Source organism: Emydura macquarii, unplaced genomic scaffold, assembly GCF_026122565.2.
Source record: "Emydura macquarii macquarii isolate MOO-44397 ecotype Brisbane River unplaced genomic scaffold, CSIRO-AGI_Emac_v2 contig_1483, whole genome shotgun sequence".
In the NCBI taxonomy this organism is placed as follows: Eukaryota; Metazoa; Chordata; order Testudines; family Chelidae; genus Emydura; species Emydura macquarii.
Window position 1 is genome coordinate 15,798,556 of NW_027131620.1, and position 21,834 is coordinate 15,820,389.

At 39.6% G+C, this 21,834-nt stretch overlaps 1 protein-coding gene across 12 annotated transcripts in view; it reads left to right on the forward strand.

Annotated features, from left to right (window-relative positions):
• The window catches only part of SULF2 (sulfatase 2), a 209,140-nt gene that overhangs the window by 131,647 nt on the left and 55,659 nt on the right, over positions 1 to 21,834 (forward strand). For all 12 annotated transcript variants that reach the window (XR_010921001.1, XM_067554306.1, XM_067554303.1 and 9 more), the window contains 2 exons: positions 4,331 to 4,570; positions 20,660 to 20,811. Coding sequence is in view for 11 of the 12 variants with exons in the window: in XM_067554306.1 (XP_067410407.1) it covers positions 4,331 to 4,570; positions 20,660 to 20,811 (392 nt within the window). In the remaining variant the exon portion in view is untranslated. The remainder of the gene's footprint in view (positions 1 to 4,330; positions 4,571 to 20,659; positions 20,812 to 21,834) is intronic.

Genomic DNA, 21,834 nt, shown 5'->3' on the forward strand with positions numbered 1-21,834 from the left:
GAGAGTCAGATTTCCTACATGGATTGCAACCATTCCCCCTCCCTCTTCTAGATTTTGAGTCATGGTTGTATCAACGTACCCTATATCAAATCAACTCACTGTTGCAATTTCATAATGAAATCCCTTTGTAAAGAGCTTAGCCGAAACCTAAACCCATTATTGACGGAAACAATATGCAGTTTGTGCCAGATGATTGCAGGATACATTGATTAAAGCTGAACTATTAATCCAACTCAACCTTGGGTAAGTTAGCCCCCAGCTTCAGTCCAACATGAAACTTTATGCTAATCCTGATGTTGTCTGTAAGGTGTACTTTGCTCCCATTCATAACTGGACGGTTTAATGATGTATAAAGATTTTTATTTCTTTGGGATCTTTTTAAGTATGTTTTGTGCTAGTGGCAGGTGCCACTTAAACATCCCTAGAAAGTATTAGTAATTTCTTTCTAGATCAGATATAGCCTAAGCAGCAGCAGTAAAAGTTTTCTCCATCAATCTGCTTTAATTCTAACCTAGAGGGTTTAATTCTAATTCTAGAGGGACCACCTTTACGCGTGAGAGGGAAACTCATTCTCCATGTCTTTTCAATCCTTGATTTCTCTGCACAGAGACAATGAGTGCAAATTGTGTTGGTGGCTTCTGTGAAGTAGATGCCTCCCCACCAGGAACTGGGTTGAGTCCAGAGAAACACGTCACCTAGGAAACAGGGTAGCCATTGAGTAATAGTAGCTCTTGGTCATTGTTGACCTTGGTTGAATTTGAACCACTGACTGTATTCCATTACATTGAGCCATCTAAATCTCCATTGATTGTAAACCTCTTGCTTGTCAAGACATTGGTTATGGGCTTTATTTTATTATCAGCCTCAAATAAAATCATGTAGGGCCCATTTCTGCAGAATCAGATGTATTCTTTTTTAGGGCACATTCCTGAGGCTGACAAATTTGGGAAAATTGTGACAAAGCTAAATGGGCCAGTTTCACTCAGTCCTTGCCTGGGTGTGTGAATTCCAGAAAACCTTGCCTGCTTCTGAATGAGGGAAGGAGAAAAAACTGTGGCCTTGTGTCAACTGTTTATTCTTTTAGTGTGAAATTCATCCCATGCAGAGGGCCAGCACAAGACAAATGTACAATGAAGTCCTCAAAACAAGGCTTAAGCAGTACTTCAGTGGTGCATAGACCTTGGGCAAAACCATTGCACGGGGTGAATTTCACCCTAATGGCCAGATTCTGCCACCCTCAGTCATGCTGAGTCATGCCTTACTCCATAAATAGTATTTTTGGCTGCAGTGGAACGACTCGCAAAATAAGATACTTGTCAAGGTGGCAGAAATATGGCCCTAAATTTGTAAGATGCTCAGATATCATGGCAATAGAGTCTCATTAATTTCAACAGGACTGAGTAAAATCTGTTAGGACCTCAATATTTCACTGATCCTGGTTGAGCATCCCTAAAGCATGGTATTAATAGGAAGAACTGGAACTGTTAGTACGTAAGATAAATTATGACTTAATTGGCATCACAGAGACTTGGTGGAATAAGTTTCATGTCTGGAATACTGGAGGGGTATAACTTGTTCAGGAAAGACAGGCATGGTAAGAAGTGAGAAAGTGTTGATTATACATCAAGAATATATACACTTCTGAGACCAAAAGGAGGTGAGAGGCAGACCAGTAGAAAATCTCTGGGTAAAGATAAAGGGGGTAAAAAGAAGGGGTGATCTCATGGTAGAGGTCAACTATAGACCACCAAATCAGGAAGAGGAGGTGGATGAGGCATTTCTAGAACAAAGAAGAGAAATATCTTAAACACAAGAGTTGGTCGTGATGGGGGACTTTAACCACCCAGACATCTGCTGGAAAAGTAATATGGCAAAACATAAAATTTCCAATATGTTTCTGGATTTATTAGGGACTTTTTGTTTCAGAAAGTGGAGAAATAAGCAGGGGACAGCCGTTTTAGATTTTATTTTGAGCAATAGGGAGGAATTGATAGTGAAACTGAAGGTGGAAGGCAATTTGAGTGAAAGTGATCATGAAATGATAGATTTAATGAGTCTAATCTAAGGAAAGGAAGGAGTGAGAGCAGCAGAATAAGGACAATTAACTTAAAAAAAGTAGACTTTAACAAATTCAGAGAACTGGTAGGTAAGGTCCCCTGAGAACAAAATCTAAGGGAAAAAAGAGTTCAGGAGAGCTGGCAGTTTTTCAAGGAGACAATATTAAAAGTAAAACTGCAAACTATCCCCATGTGAAGGAAAGAGGAAGAATAGTAAGAGGCCAATATGGCTCCATCAGGAGTTCTTTAATGACTTGAAAATCAAAAAGGAATCTTACAAAAAGTGGAAACATGGTTGAATTGCTAAGGAGGAGTACAAAAGAATAGCTCAAAAATATAGGGACAAAATCGGAAAGGCTAAGGCATAACGTGAGTTACCCCAGGAAGGGACATAAAAGGTAATAAGAAGAGGTTCTTTAAATACATTAGGAGCAAGAGAAAGACAAAGGGAAATGTAGGTCCTCTACTTAGCAGCAAGAGCTAATAACTGATGACATCAAGAATGTTGAGGTGTTTAATATCTGTTTTGCATCCGTCTTCACTAAAAAGGTTAATGGTGACCAGATGCTCAACACAATTAATATTAACAACAAGGGGAAAGGAGTGCAAGCAAAAATAGAGTACTTGAGGAATTAGCTGAAGCAATCTCAGAACAGTTGGCAATTATTTTCCAGAACTCAGAGAAATCAGGTAAAGTCCTAAAGGACTGGAGAAGGGCAAACATAGTTCCTGTCTTTAAAAAGGGGAACAAAGAGGATCTGGGGAACTATAGAGTAGTCAGCCTAACTTTGATGCCTGGAAAAATATCGGAACAAATTATTAAACAATCAGTTTGTAAGCACCTAATGGAACATAGGCTTATAATGAATAGCCAGCATGGATTTGTCAAGAACAAATCATGCCCAACCAGCCTATTTTCTTGTTTTGACAGGGTTATAGGCTTAGTAGATGGGGGAAGCAGTAGATGTGATGTATCTTGATTTTAGTATGGCTTTTGACACAATCCCACATGACGTTCTCATAGGCAAACTAGGGAAATGCAGTCTAGTTGAAATTACTATAAGGTGGCTGCATAACCGGATGAAGGAAAATAACTATCAGTGCTTTATTGTCCGACTTGGAGGACGTATCTAGTGGTGTCTTGCCGGAGTCAGTTCTGGGTTCGATACTATTTGATAATTTCATTAATGACTTGGATAATGGAATGGAGAGTATGCTGATAAAATTTGCAGATGACACCGAACTGGGCGGGGTTGCAAGCACTTTGGATGAGAAGATTGAAATTCAGAATGACCATGACAAATTAGAGAATTGGTCTGAAATCAACTATATGAAATTCAGTAATAAATGCGAAGCACTTCACTTGGGAAGGAAAAATTGAATGAACAACTACAAATGGGGAATAACTGGCTAGGCAATAGCACTGCTGAAAAGGATCTAAATTAGATCATAAATTGAATATGAGTCAACAATATGATGTGATTTCAGAGGTACGTTAACAGAAGTGTCATGTAAGACACAGGAGGCAGTTGTCCCAGTTTACTCAACATTGGTGAGATCTCAGCTGGAGTAATGTGTTCAGTTCTGGTGCCACACTTTAGGAAGGATGTGGACAAATTGGAGGGAGTGCAGAAGAGAATAACAAAAATGATTAAATGTTTAGAAAACCTGATTTATGAGGAAAGGTTAAAAAAACTGGGCATGATTTAGTCTTGAGAAAAGACAATACTAGTCTTCAAATGTGTTAAAGGGCTGCTATAAAGTAGGCTGTGAGCAATTGTTCTTCATGTTCACTGAAGATAGGACAAGAAGTAGTGGGCTTAATGTGCAGCAAAAGAGATTTAGGTTAGATATTAAGAAAACCTTTCCTACTAAAAGGTTAGTTAAGATCCAGAATAGGCTTCTGAGGGAGGTTGGGGAATCCCTGTCATTGGAGGTTTTTAAGAACAGATTGAACAAACTCCTGCTAGGAACTGTCAGTCTATTTGATCCTGGCTCAGCAAAAGGGACAGAACTTGATAACCTCTCAAGGTCCCTTCCAGCCCTACATTTTTAATCTTCTAGTCAGAATTGATAATCTGTAATATTGCATTCAGAAATCTTGCATTCCTTATTGGACTTGTTTTGTCTAATGGATGTCTTTGCCCACCTGAGCTTTGTTTTGGCCTCCTCTGTCTGACATTGGTAGACTTAGCATATGAGCTTGTGGCTTGTTCTTTTAAATGAAAACAAGAAAAACCTTTTGTAAGCTGCTAATGGTTTTCTTCTTTTAGGTTCTATGCAAGTGATGAATAAGACGAGGCGGATCATGGAACAGGGAGGTGCTCACTTCATCAATGCCTTTGTGACAACTCCAATGTGTTGCCCATCCCGCTCCTCTATTCTCACTGGGAAATATGTTCACAACCACAACACCTACACCAACAATGAGAACTGCTCATCTCCATCCTGGCAAGCTCAGCATGAAATACGCACATTTGCAATATACCTGAATAACACAGGATACAGGACAGGTAAGACCTATGTACCGAACTGTCTTTCTGGCTACTGACTTATGAACAAAAAAAACAGGCACAGATCTCACAGCGAATAGAGAACCCAGTGTCCTGTCTCCTAGTTTATACTTGGAAAGGGCCACAGTAAAGTAGTGTGCTAGAGCTTCAGCTTTGTAAGCAGTTTTGACACCATTTTTTCTTTCTTCAGTGTGTAAGACTGTTTAGCAGGTTCAGGAGTTGGAAATAGGGGGACTTACTCCAGGAATGGCATGGAACTGAACCCGGGGCATGACATACCACATACGGTGCTTAGATACTGTGCTGGTAAAGGATATTTAAATGGTCGTAAGGTGGGTAAGGCAGAACCTTCAGTGAAGAGAGAAGAAATTGTGGGAGAGCCTCAGGGCTCAGACTGAGAGAAGGTGGGAGTTCCTCTTAAAACAGATAAGTTAGTTTAGTAAAACTAGGGAAAGAAGAGAAGAAACATCCCCTTGGTCAGTGTGTGTGAGAGTTAGGTGGGGTAGGGTAGTTGGTTACTATGGAGATAATTGCCGGTTGGTTCCCAAATAGAGGATTAAGAAAAAATTTCTGGTGACGGAATAAGCAACAGGAGCAGTTGAACTCTTGAGGAACAAAATATTTTTTTGCATGCAAATGCCTCTTAGAAATAAAGATCCTGGGACAAGGAATACAGAAAGTACTGTATGGGAAGCTTGTTTCCTTCTGATGTCCTCAAACCCTGCAGTGCAAGACCTCGGCCATTACTTAGAATTTACTAGCACTAAGTTGCTCATTAGCACCTTGTTATGGCATATCAGGAAGCAGGCATGCAAACATTAACATAGCTCTTTGGGACAGGGACTGTCATTTACCATACGTTTGCACAGCACCTAGCACAGTGGATTCTTGACCTGGTTGATACTGCTAGGCGCTTCTACAGTATTAATGTTAAGTAGTAGCCATAACATTTTCTAATTATTCACATGGGCACTTGGTGTTCAGACAGCAGGGAGTAGTCTTAAAAAAACAAACCTGTATTTCCTTGTTTTGTTTTGCTCCGATAAAGGCCTGAATTTGTCTTGAAAGAAATTAAATTGGGGAAGTGTGGATGCCTAATTACTTGATAGCAATTTCCTTTCATTTATCACTTCTGGCATGACCCTACAAAATGCACATCAAGCTAAGGTCAATGCTTTCCTCTTTATAATGCATTTGTCCTTTGTTTGCTGCTATTTGATCATTGTAATTATTGTTGTGAAATGCAATGGCCAAATCATGAACACCTGCAATTCTTACTGACTTCAATAAGAATCGCAGATGTTCATCTCTCAGGATTTGGACCCAAATTTAAATAGTAAGTTCAAGTAAAAATAGTCAGTTTTAATATGCAGTAAACCTAGACCAAATTTTCAACCTGTCCCAGTTTCAAGCAAAAATACCATTTTTCCGAATGCAAATGGAATAACTTTCTGGTATGAATGAAATCCCCATTCATGCAGACAAATGCAGAGTTTTGTTCATAAAGGCAAATTTGATAGTGGCCATTAATGAAGGCAAGCTGAAACTCCAGACCATGCTGTTCATTTATGATCCCAGGTTTGAGTTTACTGATAAGAAGGATGTATAAGCTGTATGACAGTGTATTTTACCTGTTTCTTCCAGAGATTTTATCTGATTTACCTGCTGCACTAACTCATCAGGGATTCACATTTTAGAAGTTTTGCTACCACACTCATTATTTCACGTTTCAAGAGTAAGCTGCTTGGGAGCATAGGGGTGTGTGGGGGGTGTATCTTCGTCTGTGACAAGTAAAATTTCCCTCCTGAAATGTGAGGTCCTGTTTGAAAATGGCTGCAGAACTGAACAAAGGCCCTGATTCAGGAAAGGCTCCCAGTGAAAGAAATCATGTAAGCACATGCATAAATCTCTTTGAAATCAAAGACAGTAACACTGATTTGTTCTGAAACTATATAATGATTTAGTTTCATGTTAGTCTTTTCATTTGAGGGGGAGACCATAAGGAAGGAAGCTGTCCTACACACTTTCAAATGGAGAGATTCAAAACTTTAAGGAGGCGGTTTTATTTATTTTATTTTTGGTATCTCCTTTTAGCTCCCAGTCCAATCACTTTCTCTCTCTCCTTTATCATTTCTTCTCTATTTCCTCTTGTTCATGCTCTTCTATGCTTTACCTTTTTTCATTTCCCTGTCTCCCCTTTTCCACCACCCTGGTTTTTGTATTTGTCTACTTTTGGTCCTTCCCATTACGATTTCAGTGTCTCTCCCTACGTTATGTCCCTGTTGCAGATTAGGAGTCTCACCACTCTGTGGGATCTTCCTACCTGTTCTCTTACCGGTACTGTGGCATTTTTCCAGTGGCAATGGAAGCAGTGGTTTGGAATTGTTCAGATTCATGCACTTCCAGCCAGATTTATGCGGCTGCTGCTGACACCACTCGAATTGGGCCACTTGTGTGCAGACAGGAGAACCAGCATGACGCAAGATTCTCCCACACTTGATCGAGTGGAAAAAGTGTAGGAGGACAAGAGAACAGCATGATATTCCCACAGTCACTTCCTGAAGTTCAGTCTGTGTTTAGTTCTTAAACTCTCTAACAGTCTGTCATATTTATAGACCAGCAATCAACATTGCAATTAGACACTGAACACCATACGACAGTGAAATCCTGACTGTATTAAAGTCAATGGGAGTTTTTTCACTGACTTCAGTAGAGGCAGATTTCACCCAGCATGCATAAGACTCAGGACTGAGCCATGCTTTCACCTTTCTGTGGATCAGTTAAAATAAACACTGGGACAGTGCAGAGCTTGGCTTTTCCTTTCCTTTTGCCACCAAGCCTGTAGCAGCTGAGAGTATATAAATATGTGTCATCCAGAGCTTTAGTTTGGCTTGCAGCTTGGAAAATGCTGGTGTCGTAAGAGGTAACTATAATGGCCATCTTGTTCTCCATACACATCTCATCCATGCAGACAGTGAGTTCCTGCTCTCTGTACATCAAACAGCGGGTCCAACTCCAGAGTTTAGCATATCATTGCTTTATTACACATTGTGGGAAATTATACGGGAAGGACAATTTAAGTAAATGGGTTAAGGGAGTTAAAGATTCATTTGTGGAAAAGCATGTGAAAGCTCTGCTGCCTGAGTCATTATTCCATGAAGTAGTGGGCATTGATGCTCAGATATTGAACAGGAGACATCTAGAATGGAGAGAAAACAAAGAGATCTTGTGATAAACATTTCTGAGTTTCTGAAAATTGACGGCCAAAGATTCTGTGTATAAACATTTACAGAAAGAAGATTCTGTTTTCCATGAATAGACATGTCTCCTTTAAGGAAACAGCATTTAAAATGCAGGAAACACTATTGTGGTGGTGGTTTTTTCCTAGTAACAAATACCAAGATATTTGATTATAATTCTAACCTGAACTTTTTCTGTAGACATTAATGAGGGAAGTTTCTCTCTTTCATTTTTTTTTGGTTGTCTTACAGATTAGGTCTTAAAATTGGTGACCCCTTCCAAAATATTGTAGGTTTTTTTCAGTCTCATCTACAGTCAGGAAATGAAAAGGCTTGTGTATTTAATTAAATTCAGAAGAGATGGGGACAGTGGGCCAAATTCAGTTGTGATGGAAGTGGGTACTGGTTTCAATGAAGCATCAGTGGGAGTTATGTTCATTTACATCAGCACTTAACGTGGTCCAAAGTGCAGCAGGTACAACAGACATATGGGCCAGATTAGGTCATCCTCACTCATGTTGAGTAGTAAGGTACTGCACATCTAACCCAGTGATTTAAGTGGGGCTATTCACACAATAAAGAGCTACTCATTTTGAGTCAGAAAGCAGAATTTGGATTTACGACATTAGGCTCCTACTTGAGTTATACAAAAAGTTAATAAATACCATTTTACACCATTCATTTTTTATGAACTTAGAGAAAGATCATTATAGGAGGCCTAGCTCTGCTGTTATTTGAAGTTTCATGGGAATAAAAGTAGTAATCATACTTATCACTTTCGCAGGCCTTTACAATAATTAACTAATTAATTCATTAAAATTCACTCACAATGTTCCATTTCCTCCTGTTAATATTAGACTAAACAGATACAGTAGCTGACTACATTCAAATAATTATTTTTCCACATCATTGTCTGAGGCTTTGACATTTCAAAGTAACTTTAACATAAATTTAATTTTAAGAAACTATTGGTAAATGTTTATTAAAGGAGGAATGAACCCAGGAAAGATGTGAATAGATTATAATGTTCAAATACATGGCAAGTGCAAAATTCTCAGATTCTCCCCTGCACCACCTTGTTTTGCATGGTTGTTTATTACTTATAATGATACTTGGAGACCCCAGCTGAGATTGTGACCCCATTGTGCCAGGCACTGTACGAACACGTAGTAGGAGATAGCCTGTGCCCTGCGGATCTTATAGTCTAAATAGACAAGACAGACAAAGTTGGGAGGAAAAACAGAGATATAGTGTGGTGATATGACTCGCCCAAGGTCTCACAGCAGGTCACTGGCAAAGCTGAGAACATGATTTTGGATGTCTGGTCTTCTGTGTATTGGAGTCAGGAGAGTGGCTTCAACTCTCGCCTCATATCACTAACTAGTGCTGAATCTGGCCTCCACGTGCATGTACCTCCTCCGCAGTGTATATTGACAGGGCTCTGAGCCTTTGTAATTTACTATGTGAATGTATTGTGAGTGGTTATAGAATTAAGAGGGAACATACTATCTGGAACTCTGTTTTCCTGTCTCCTTCCCATGACTGAATGCCTGAACACAGCTGAACTTCATGAAGAGGCTGCAGAAATGAGAGCCATCTGTATACTACAGAGGATTCCACTGTATAGCCACCTATCCCCTCTGGCTAACTCCATATGACTTATTCTATAGAGTTCCCTAAGCACTGTGTAGGAGAGAGGAGCATATGGTCTTCTGTAAATACCTTCCTAACTTAGATCCACAATATTGTCCAGGGTCCAACAGCACTTGCCTCTGTAGTTGACATGATTACATCCATGATTGTAGAAACAAACCAAAGAAAGTATCTGTGGTTTCCTTTTGCCTAGCCACGTTTCACTGGCACCTCTCCCTTTCCCATTTGCCTGACTGTATCTGTTATCAGCATTAGATATTTTAGATTGTCAGAAACACCTGATCTTTTTTCCAGTAATTTACTCTTCTGATAGGATGCCAATTTCAGCATTTAAAGCATAATGGCTTTGTCCATATTGATTTATCATTTCTGCCAAGAAGCAATTTTTAGTGTGGTGTTTCTTAAAAATAGGATTCTTAACTCACATTCTTCAAAACAGCAAAAAGTTTAATAGAATATTTGCACATTATCAAAATGCTTTCAAAATTGATGTTAGTTAGATCATTTAGGGACCATAGTATTTATAGATTGAAAAGACATATCAGATTGTTGAGTCTTTCTCTTTTTAAGGGCAGCATATAGTTTCTTAACACAGCATGCATCAGCTATTATGCAGGATCTTAGCCAAAGACAGAAGAGATTTTTCCCTGTAGGATCTCTCTCCAAGTATACCAAAATCCTCATTATAACTGAGTACTTCCGTTCTGATATTCTCCAGAACTCTAATTCTTTTGCAGAATTGTCTTTCATTTTTTCAAAATCATTTTGAGGCACAACTTCTCTAAGACACTCTTATTTTTTATGACTGCAGAGGCTAATCCATAGAGTGGTAAGGTTATAATTGAACTCCAGGCAACAACTCTAATGCAGCTTCTAAAAACTGCTTTTCTAAGTGCTCAGGTATATTGTAGGTAACTCATATTGCTTACAGACTCATTCAGTGCAGCAGCAACATGTGGTTTGGTAGGTAGTGGGAAAGACTAGCTTGTTGTATCCAGCTCAAAGACAAAAGCAGTAGATTTTGTGAAATCTCATAGTGGAATAGCCTAGCAGAACAGAACATAGTAACTGCTATGACAAGCAGCTTCCTGTATCATAAGCCTTTATGGAAAGGTCATTCTGAAGGTAGAATAGCAAGCTGTGTTGAATTGTAATGCCTTACTTATGCATAAGAGGAAGGATGATCTGATGGAGACAGTGCTAGCCTGGGGCAGGGGAGGCCCAGGTTCAGTTTCCTGCTCCCTGCCCCAGCTTCCTGTGGGACCTTGGGCAAGTCACTTAGCCTCTCTGTTTTACAGATGGGGAGCTGAGGCACAGAGATAATAGCACCTCCTTACCTCAAGGGGTGTTGTGAGGAGAAATGCATTCAAGATTGTGACATGCTCAGATGTTATGGTAAGTGGGGGAGAGGGGGAGATTAGTACCTACGATATTGTTAGATGCATCATAAGGGACACTTAGCTCAGCAGTTATGAAAGTCCTGGTGCTCATATATCTTGCAGCGGTCATTGCAATAAAGATGGAAAAGGTGAATTAGGTGAACATATGGAAAATAATGTAACTGTAGAATTTTATAGTTCTTTGGTCTGGATGGAATTCTAGTAGAAAGGAATTTTGTGGTTAGAGGGTGGGAGTTTTCTCTTAGGTCCAGTAAGACTACATTGTTTCTTTTGCATATTTATTTATCAACCAGTGTTTTTCTAGTGCTTCTTCCAAGTATACTGCTAAATAGAAGAAAACAGGTTCTGTTTCAAGGGAGTAGACATTTCTTCTTACACAACATGATCTAATATCTTCCCTGAGATTGGCAAGCAGAGGCTTTCTCAAATCCTGTGGACAAACTGTCCTTAAATGAAATTCTGTAAGGCCTTGTCTACACTAACTCTTATGCCAGCAAAACTTTTGTCCCTCGGGAGGCGGGGGGGTGGTGGTGGAAAAAACACCCTTAGCAACATAAGTTTTGCCGGCATAAACACTTGTGTGTCAGCGCTATGTGGGCAGGAGAGTGTCTCTCACCAACATAGCCACCACTGATCATTGAGGTGGTTTTATTATGTCGGAGGGAGAGCTCTCTCCCATTGACATAACACGACTACTCAAGCGCTCTTACGGCGACACAGCTGTATTGATACAGCTGGGCTGCTGTAAGTTTTAAGTGTAGACTAGCCCTTAGGCTATAGCACTTAAGTGTAGACATTCACTACAGGGTGGGGCTCTCCCATTGCTGTAGTCAATCCACCTCCCCAAGATGTGGTAGCTAGGTTGACAGAAGAATTCTTGACCTAGAACCGTATATATTGGGGATTGGGTCGGCATAGCTACATCTCTCATGGGTGTGGGTTTTTCATACCCCTGAGAGATGTAGCTATGCCAATGTAAGTTTTCAGTGTAGACCAATCCTAAGATTGGAGTTGACCAAAATAAGTCGGTGCAGACTCTGTCATCAATAAAGGTTAAGCATAAACCAGATAAGCCTTGGATTACATTGCTCCTTTTTCCAAAAGTCTATCAATCCAACACTGAGCAGGTTTATGATATTTTTACATGAAGGAGGAAATGTTACATCTGAAGACTGGAGGATAAATCCTAAAAATACGATTTTTGGAGGGCCTTGTATTGTGAAAAGAGGTAGTAATGTCATGTGGTCAGTTTTTAACGTACTATACTTCTAGTTTGGGTTTTTTGGGGACGCATTCTGGCTAAGAAGCAAACTAGAATAGTCAGAGTTGGCTATCAGGTTCTGTAAAGGTTTGAGTGGACTGGTCTACTGGCAGGGCATTGCATTGCCAAATTGAGTTCTGAATTACATTTCCAGTGTTACTACTTTCCACCTGTGGGATCCACTGTAGGAAACAATGTGGTCCTGACATTCTTGGCTATCTCCTATCTAATCTTAAAGCAAATCATTTTGAGAATGTGGATGATTGGGCATTTCTCCATTCAGCATGTGCTTTTATATGGATCAGTGCTGGCTTACTTCAGGAAAAAGTATGTGGGCCTTACAACCATAATCTTGCTCCCTTTATTTGAGTAGTCCCTTTGGTTTTAATGGGAATCCACTCCGGTCCATTGTCTTCATTGGGATTACCTACCTGAGAAAGGTGAGCAGGACTTAGCTCATTCTATGTTTTTCTGTTTTAATTCCTTGTTGACCACTTCAAAATGTTCTGATAAAATTCTTCTCTTTTAATTGGCTCTCCCCCCCTTCATCCCCCAATCAGCCAGCTTGAGCCAGTAAATAAACAGTGGAACTGAGCCTTGGCTGCAGCTGAGGAATGTGCATTACAGACGCAGGAGAGTGTACAAATATATCGTAAAACTTAGCTTTGTGTTCCCCTAAGTGTGTACCAAACCTTCCCTGGCATAAATTAGAGCAGTCTAGAGGCTGCTGTAATTACACTGGCTGCCAATGGCCCCCTAGGGCTGTTAAAGCAACCAGGAATCAGCAGACCATCAGGATATCCTTTTTCACTCCCGCCGCAACTTCTACATCAACCACTAGGAGAAGGGGGTGGGTAGGGCCCCTACTCCAACTCCTTCACCATTACAGTGATAGATGGGGAGGGGTACACAAGCTTTAGGACAGCATTGTGCTGACAACATACTGTAATGCAGAGGAAAATCTGGGCTATCTAATGCAGCAGGCTTTTTAAAAAAATGCACCTAATATATCTCTATCTTTAATCCTAGCTGATTATTAAAGTTCCTCAAATATTTCATCATTTTCAAGACTGTGTGGCAGATGCACTAAATCTCTGATTTCCAGCAAACAGTTTTTGGTTTTTAAAAAAAACAAACCACCCACTCTCTATGAGCCAAATTGTGTCTTTGCTTATACCCCAGAATCAATGGAGTTGGATGGGATTTGAGGGCAAAATGTGACCCTAAACTCTCCTTTTCATGTGCATTTGCTATGGCTCATTAACTTATAACAGTTACTGAGCAATTAATAGTAATAGCAGATATTTTAACCTTTTACAGCAGAGCTACAATTCCTATCATCACAAGGGTCAGATTTTCAATTGTTCAGTTCATACAACTGGGGGTAGATTTTTCAGAAGAGCTCAGCTCCCATTAGGCACCTAATTAAAGCTAGATTTTCAGTAGGGCTCAGCACCCAATGTGCGGAGATCTTTTGAAAATTTGGCCATTTATTTTGGTGCCTAACAGTTGAGCTCTTCTGAAAAACTGTCCCTTGGGAACAGATTTAACACTGACTTGCACTACCATTGGAGTAAAAGGCCACAATCTTCTCTCATGTCTATCAGTGTTACTCCACTCTATATCTATTAACTTGGTTGGAGTTAATCCTAGAGCATGCTACCAGCGAGAGTGCAGAATTTGTTCTGGTGAGAGTACTGAATTTGACCCTGAGAGTTCTTGCTTGTTGCTGGTATGCATAAATGCCTCACCTTGCTGAAAAGTCTCCTACCTATAATTGATTTTATCTGAATGTCTTTTACAGAACAAGACAGTGTTATAAAATAATTTTGGCTAGATACATAATGGGAATCAGAGCAGAAATGCTGTTCTTCCATTCAAAACTGAATAGTTGCAAATTTTAGCTCAAACACTTGACCTGGAAAAATTAGAACCAGAAATGGAGCAACTCACAGGAATAAACAAACCCATATGGAAAACTTTAAGATTAGCAGCTAAAAACCTTAACAAATGATTGGAAAGATGGCTGCTAAAAATATATCAAGGTGAATATGATGTTCTACAAAGGACTTGACATATGATATCCAGTTGCAATGTAGAGGGTTAATGGTCATGGCAGAGAGGTTTGAGGTTAAAGTCACTGTAGGTGTGTGAAGTTTAACTGGGTGTTAACTGGGTAGCTGGTGGATATAACTAAGTAGAACAGAAGGTATGTAAGGAGTTTTGAGGGAAGAAGTAATAGTATAAACTCTTAGCTCTTGTATCCATAATAGGGAGAAGTTCTACTTTGCTTTTCTGAGCTTCAATCTTCATTGTACTATTTTGTTAACAAAACTATTTAGAAATATAATTCTGTATTTTAAAATTTTCAAATCACATAACTTAAAGAGGAGAGAGATCTGTTAGGCTTTTTAGTTCATCCAAGCCAGGGCAAGAATGCTCCTTATAATATATTTTTCTAGTGTGTACCCCAATATGTAGGCTTAAATATCATAAGATATTTAGCTTCCACTGCTTCTCATGGGAGAAACTATTCCACAATGTAACATATCACTGTCTGGAAGTTATTAATGATATTCCACCTGTACATTCCTTTCTTAATTTCATCCTGTTACCTATTTAAAAGGAACATAAGCACTCAGATTGTATTGTTAAGTAGGCTACTACTGAAGTGCATAAAGATTCTTGATCCCTAGTTAACAAAAGTTTAAATAAAAGAGAAACTACAATCATATAACACTGAATCTGAGTTGGACTCCATAGTCAAGGAGAATGAGTGAAGAGCAATAACTCTGCCTTGGTTCTCTCATTAATTTTACACTGGTGAAACTCCATTGACCTCTGCAGAATTACTCCCAATCTGAACTGGCGTAAATGAGATTAAACACAGCCCCTTCATCATTAACTCCCAGTGTTGGGTTTTAGTATCATAGCACAGGTGGGATAAAATGAGAGGAATGATTCTCCCTTCATTTTAATAATCCATCTAGGAACAGCTTCTTTATTTCCACTTGAATTCAGACCCTTGGAAAGATATTTGAATATCCTTTCTGTTGTTACGTTTCAGTTTTTGGAAAGTTACTTTTAGGGCACTAGCAAACATAAAAATGATGGTAAAAAAGCCTTGTAAGGATGGATAGGAGCATTGACTTGAGAGTTTGCCATAGTTGTAAATGCACTCTTTTAGGCAATTTTCAAACTGAGAAGTCTGTTGTTTTAGTTTTTCTCTATAGATTGCATGTTGTCAGGCCAGAATCACTTTTTCAACAATGCATTTTTGGGACCTGATATATTTATAAAGTACATTGATACAATGATCTTTTTTGACAACAATCTGCAACATGCAGCAAATTATTACATGCTCAATTCTTGTTTTTTATCCTTCAGCAAAAAAATTCTTCAAACCCTTGCTGCAACTCCAACATGCATTATAGGCTCTTCCAGGTGCTTGAGAGTGGTGGAAACTTTGGGGAGCAGAGAACTGGGTAGGGTCATGAAATCTAACAGGAGAGGTTGTCTTGTACACAGGACTTGTCTACATTTAAAGCTTACAGCGGCACAGGTGTATCAATACAGCTGTGCTGCTGTAAGAGCATTTGTGTAGCCAGGTTATGTCGAAGGGAGAGAGCTCTTCTGCCAACATAATAAAACCACCTAAATGAGCGGCGGTATCTGTGTCAGTGGGAGAGCGTCTCCCATTGACAGCACTGTCCACACAAGCACTTATGTTGGCAAAATTTATGTCGCTCAAGGGTGTGTTTTATCACGCCCCTACATGACAAAAATTTTGCTCACATATGTGCCAATGTAGACAATGCCTTAGGATGAAACTATCTGTCATGGACCCTGCTTCACCTATTAATGGATGAGACTATTTTGTGTAATGGTTTTTTAAACTCACTTTATTATTATTACATTTATAAAAAAAATGTTTAAAGCCATCTGGATATATTTTTACAGTTACTTCATAGACTGGATGTTGAAACACAGCTGTGCATATATAGCTGTGGTCCCTGAAAATATTTGCTAATGAAAACCTGTAGCAGTCTGGAATTGGATGCACTGAAGGCTTGCATTCTCCACTGAGCAGCTGTCTATGGTGATGGGCTGTACTGAAGCAGAAAAAGAAAATTGTGTTAGACAGAAGCTTTACACTATGAAAGCAAAATCTTCCCCAGCAGAAAAAGAGCTTTACTGGAGCCCCATATTCTGTAGCACAAAGGAGCAACGTTCAGAAGAGTTTAAATAATGAGCTTTTTAAGGTTCTTGAGAAGAAGGGGGAGAGAGATGTGAAATGGAAGGTTAGAAACAGTAGAGAAAATTACTTAAAGTACTTTGACATCCATGAAAGATTATAAAGCTGTCCTGAACGTACAATGGCAGATATGCAAAAGGTGCTGGAAGAAAATTCCCTCAGACTTTCCTTTAATGCCTCTGCTGAATGACAATGAAGTAATTCTTTGCAGAGTGCTGCTTTCCTGCGTTCTTTAGCTGGCTCACCCAAATGCTTTAGGAACTGACTGGTAAATTGGAAACTAGGCTTCCATGAATGGGGTGAGGAGGAGTGCCAAATTTAACTCTGTTTGGATATAATATATTGGTGAGGCACAAAAGCCTTTAGACTGCCTTGTACATAACTGCCACTGTAGACAACAGTCAATATCTCAATCCATTATCCCCTGATACCAAGCCAAAACAAAATCTCCTGCTCTGTTTAATTACCCACACATCATTGTGGTTTGCCTTTCACTTTTTAAATATTGGCTGTTGCTCAGAAAGCAACGTCGTTTGAGACAGTATTTATGACGTGCAGCCCTGTAGAACGTGATGATTTTGATCTATTTACAGTGAAGTGGATTTTGCTTTGTCAGTTGCTGTTACCTTAGTTTGTCTGATTTTGGTGATTTTGGTCTCAAAGTAAGAAGTATGATCTTGTGATTAGAACGGGAAATGGCATTCTTCAGAATGCAGCTGACTCGGTCACAGGCTTACAAGAGAGAAGGTAGGTGAGGTAACGTCTTTTATTGAACCAACTCCTGTTGGAGAGAGACACAAGCTTTTGAGCTTACACAGAGCTCATCTTCAGGTCTAGAAAACTTAGGGCTTGCCTTCACATATTGCACTACAGCTGCGCAGCTGCAACACTTCAAAGAAGACGCTCCTATGCTGACAGGAGAGCTTCATCCATTGGCGTACTTAGGGTTAGTCTCCACTTAAAACTTACAATGGCACAGCTGTGACTCTTGGGTAGCCGAGTTTTATCAACGGGAGAGAGCTCGCCTGCTAACATTATAAAACCACCTAAACAAGTAGCCATAGCTATGTTGGCTCCCGCTGATATAACGCTGTCCAGACAAGCACTTATGCTGGTAAAACTTACGTTGCTTGGGATGTGTGGTTTTTTTCACACCTCGGAACAAAAAAGTTTTGTCTGCATAAGTGCTAGTGTAGACAGTGTCTTAATCCACCTCCCTGAGAGTAGCTATGTCAATGGGAGAAGCTATCCTATTGACATAGCTCTGTCTACATGGGGAGGGGGGTTATGTTAGTTTTCCACACCCCTAAGTGACATAGTTATACCGATATAGATCTGTGGTGTAGACCTGAACCCACTCAGAGTGGCACAGCTAAATACAAGATGGAACAACTTGTTTAGCATAAATAGTTAACACACATTTCAAGGGCCCATTTAAGGTGAAGTGGCCCATTAAACCCCCCTCCAGTCACAGGGAGGAGAGGAAGTGGGGAGGAAAAGCAGCTGGGAATGAGGGGATTGTTAGTGGGTTATAGATTGTTGTAGTAAGGCATAAATCCAGAGTCACTGTTCAGTCCCTGATTTTTAGTGTCTACCAAAGTTATGAATTTAAGCTCTCAGGCTTGTCTTTTGAAAGTGTAGTGCTGGTTTCCTTTGAGGATGGTGACAGATAGGTCAGATTTCATTTTGCGAAAAGTGTTCACCCACAGGTGGTGTGGTGTGGTGTTTTCCTAGATGCGTTCATTTGAGAGCCTAGCGATTGTCTGGTTTCACCCAGACAGTTGCTGTTGGGGCATTTAGTGCACTGGATGAGGTACATCACGTGTCGTGATAGGCATGTGTAGGACACATGGATCTTGAAAGTTGTGTTATGGAGGCTGTTAATCACTGTTGTGGTTCGAGCTATGTCTGCAGGTTTTGCATCTGTTTTTCTGGCAGGGTCTGGTGCTGCTTCAAGTTGGGGTGCCCTCGTCTGTGGAGAGCTTGCTTCTGATGATGAGCTAGGAGAGGCTGGGGCATTGTTTTAAGGCCAGAAGAGGGTGTTCAGGAAAGATTTCTTTCAAGATGGTGTCACCCACCTTCTCTCTAATATTCTTGGACCAATATGGCTACAACAACACTGCATACAGACTTACAAGTCAATTAACCCTTCTGTGGCACAGTTACTCATCTATAAAACAGAGAAAAGAATATTAATCCACCTTTGAAAAGTTGTTTGATCTCCTTGGATGAATTTCAAAGTATTTACTGTATTTATTCATTCGTGTGTCTCTTCAATGGATCTTCTGTCTCCACTTACTGTCTTCTGCGTGTAACAGACCATGATTCTTTCAGCACTTCTATCTGTTTTAAAAGATCCCAGATTTTGACTCCATTAGTCATGGCTAGGGACACACATTAGTAGAACACCTTCACTTTTCCATTCAAGAAGATGATGGATAAACTTTTTCCAACTACATTTTGAAATTCTGCCTTAGCTCTTCAGGTCTGATCTTATTCCCTAAATATCCCTGATAAGTTGCCTGTTTATTCACTGCTTTGAAATGTTTCCATCTTTATTGCTAGTCCCATGTTCCCCATTGTGGTAGTTCCACTAAATTTTTGGGTCAGATTCTCAGCTGGTGAAGTCAGTGGAGCAATGTCAGCTTATGCCACCTGAGGATCTGTCCCTTTGTCCTCAGGTACATCTTTTACCCATTTTTTGATCATGTCTCTTTTGTGTACTTTAAAAATGTCTGTGTCTTATCAAGTAGGAACAGTGCTATCTGTAGATGATAAGGGGATCTCTCTCACATTGACATAGTTCCCTTTGGGACAAGTCCTTAGCTGGTGCAGAAAAACATATTTCCATTGACTTCTCTGGAGCTGTACCAATTTGTACCAGCTGAGAATCTGGCCCACTGATTTCAGTGAAAATACCCCTGATCTGCACAAGTGTAAGGGAGATCAGAATCAGGTACTATTGCTGAGATTTTCAAAACTGACTAAGAAATTTGGAATCAAATTTCAATTAAAATTAATAGTAATTTGTCTCCAAATCCCTGAGGCACATTTTGAAAATCTCTGCCAACAGGTTTAGAGGGAAATGCTGATCTCAGCACTTCACTGCAGTCTTTTGCTCTCTCTTTCCCTACATGTCAATTGACAGAGTGTCAGCATGAGTTGCCTCATTCATTGTTTGATTCTGGGTTCAAAATCTGTATAACCTAAAAAGGAATGAGTATGGCAGTCTCTGCTCTAATCCATTGTGGGTATGTTTATTCATATAGCAAAGCCACTAGCAGTTGAGATCCACGGGAACTGAGTATGAAAGGTGAGTGGGATGTCATTGTTAAGATCCACTCTGCAGATTCAACAGCAGAATTTTGCCATAGACCTTATCAAAGTGGATAGAGCATAGGTGCATTTCAGTAGAGCAGCCTTACATTTGTATAGTAATTTTAATATGTAAATTATTTTATGTAGTGAAAGTTGTATGTTGTTAACTTTTAACATTTAAAAACTGCAACATCAGAAAAGCATCCACTGTGCAGGTATTATAACATCCTGGGGAATTTGTGCTTTTCCATATAATTTTAATATTTTGCATTTTTCTTTTCTGTTTTCTGTTAAGTAACTTGTGTCGGTGCATCTGAGGCTTACAGGAGCCTGGCCGGTATAGATAGGTCTTCCAGGAGGAAGACTCACACATCTATGTAGCTTTCTTTAATGTCTCTTTTATACTCTTCATTTCTTCTGCCAAACAGGCTGCTGGTCCATTTCTTTTAAGCCTTTGGTTTGAAATGTCATCACTTTGTGAATCACCTCATTTGTTGTTGTGTCTCCCACCCCAGCCTCATGCTGCTGAGCTCACTGCTTGTCACACTTATCTGGAAATGGCTTAAATGGGTGTAACCACTATGAAGAGGTTAGCTAAATTGGGTGGGTACGGGTAGGATGAGATAATGTGGCAATTGGTTTTATTTGAGACGTGCTCAGTTTCATTGACCCTGAATGTATCATCAACCATTACAGGTACTTTAAATGCAGTTTCAGTTATTAGCTTGATTTGGTTTGTATCTTATACAAGCAGTTTGCAAATACAAATGATCTATAACATTAGAGAGCTCTGAAATGCAAGGACAGCTGTATGCAGAATTTCATAAAACATCTCACTATGGGTGGTCCATGTTAAATGCACCTGGATGAAGACAAAAACTGAATAGTGTGGTACAATGTGGTATCTCTGACTGGTGTTTGTATTATACCTACTTCTTCTATCTCTCCTTTCTCTACCTCCAGCTTTCTTTGGGAAGTACCTAAATGAATACAATGGGTCCTATGTGCCTCCTGGCTGGAAAGAATGGGTTGGATTACTTAAAAACTCTCGCTTTTACAACTACACACTCTGTAGAAATGGAGTGAAGGAGAAGCACGGATTTGACTACTCTAGGGTAGGTCCTATTGATTTATTTTGATTATTTTTTCCTTCGGACATGACTGCAAGAGGAGTACAAATGCTTTATGGATTCAGTCTCATTAAAGCATTCTTTTCATATTTGAAAGACACTGCTAGTAAAATCTATTTCAGCCCCTAAGGCAGTTCCTTTGGACTGTACATTATCTCTTCACTTCTGGAGGACATGCTATTTAAAATGTTCTTAGCAGCTACAGGAATATAAGTTACACATTCTGAGACCATAAAAGCTTCAATATGTCTCACAGGCTGAGAAATGGATTTAATAGCATCAAGACTTGTATTCCACTGCTGTGTACTTCAGTTAACACACACTGGGTCTGACTCTGACCTGTTACACTGGTGTGAAGCTGGAGTAATAAAAGTGACTTCAGGGAGGTTGCACAAGTGTAAATGAGATTAGAATCTGATTCCTTCTACTGAGGGTTAGTTGGTTTGTATATATGCATGTATGTATTTATTTAAGTAAAAACCTATTTCATGATCATAGTATGATAATTTTGGGGACTCCATAATACATCAGTTTAATCACAAATTGAAACTGTCCCTGCTATGTGAAGGCTGGGAAAGAGTAACTGTTACATATATACCTTTTTTAAAGTACTTGTGAAGATACTCTACCTTGCCTTAGCTCACTAAAATGTTTGGCAAGCATCTCTCCAACACAGGCCCCACCACTTCCCTTTTTCATCTTATGCTGCATAATAACAGCTAACAAAGAGAATGTTTACTTGAGCATAGTGCATGCATTTGTCAAGGCAGCCAGTTTGTGTGATTTCCTAAAGTGGGTTGCAGAATCTCTGATTTATGGCTGTAAATAATTTATTGGTAAACTGCTTTGGTTAGAAAAACTGGAACCTGAAGGAAACAGTCCAATAGTGAAAAAGGACATTGTTTGAAGGAGGTGGGGAAAAGCAAATAGCTGCAAAGTAATATCATGTAGTTCTGGATTTATAATTAAAAGGTTACAATTATAGAATTAATTCTCACTGTAATATCA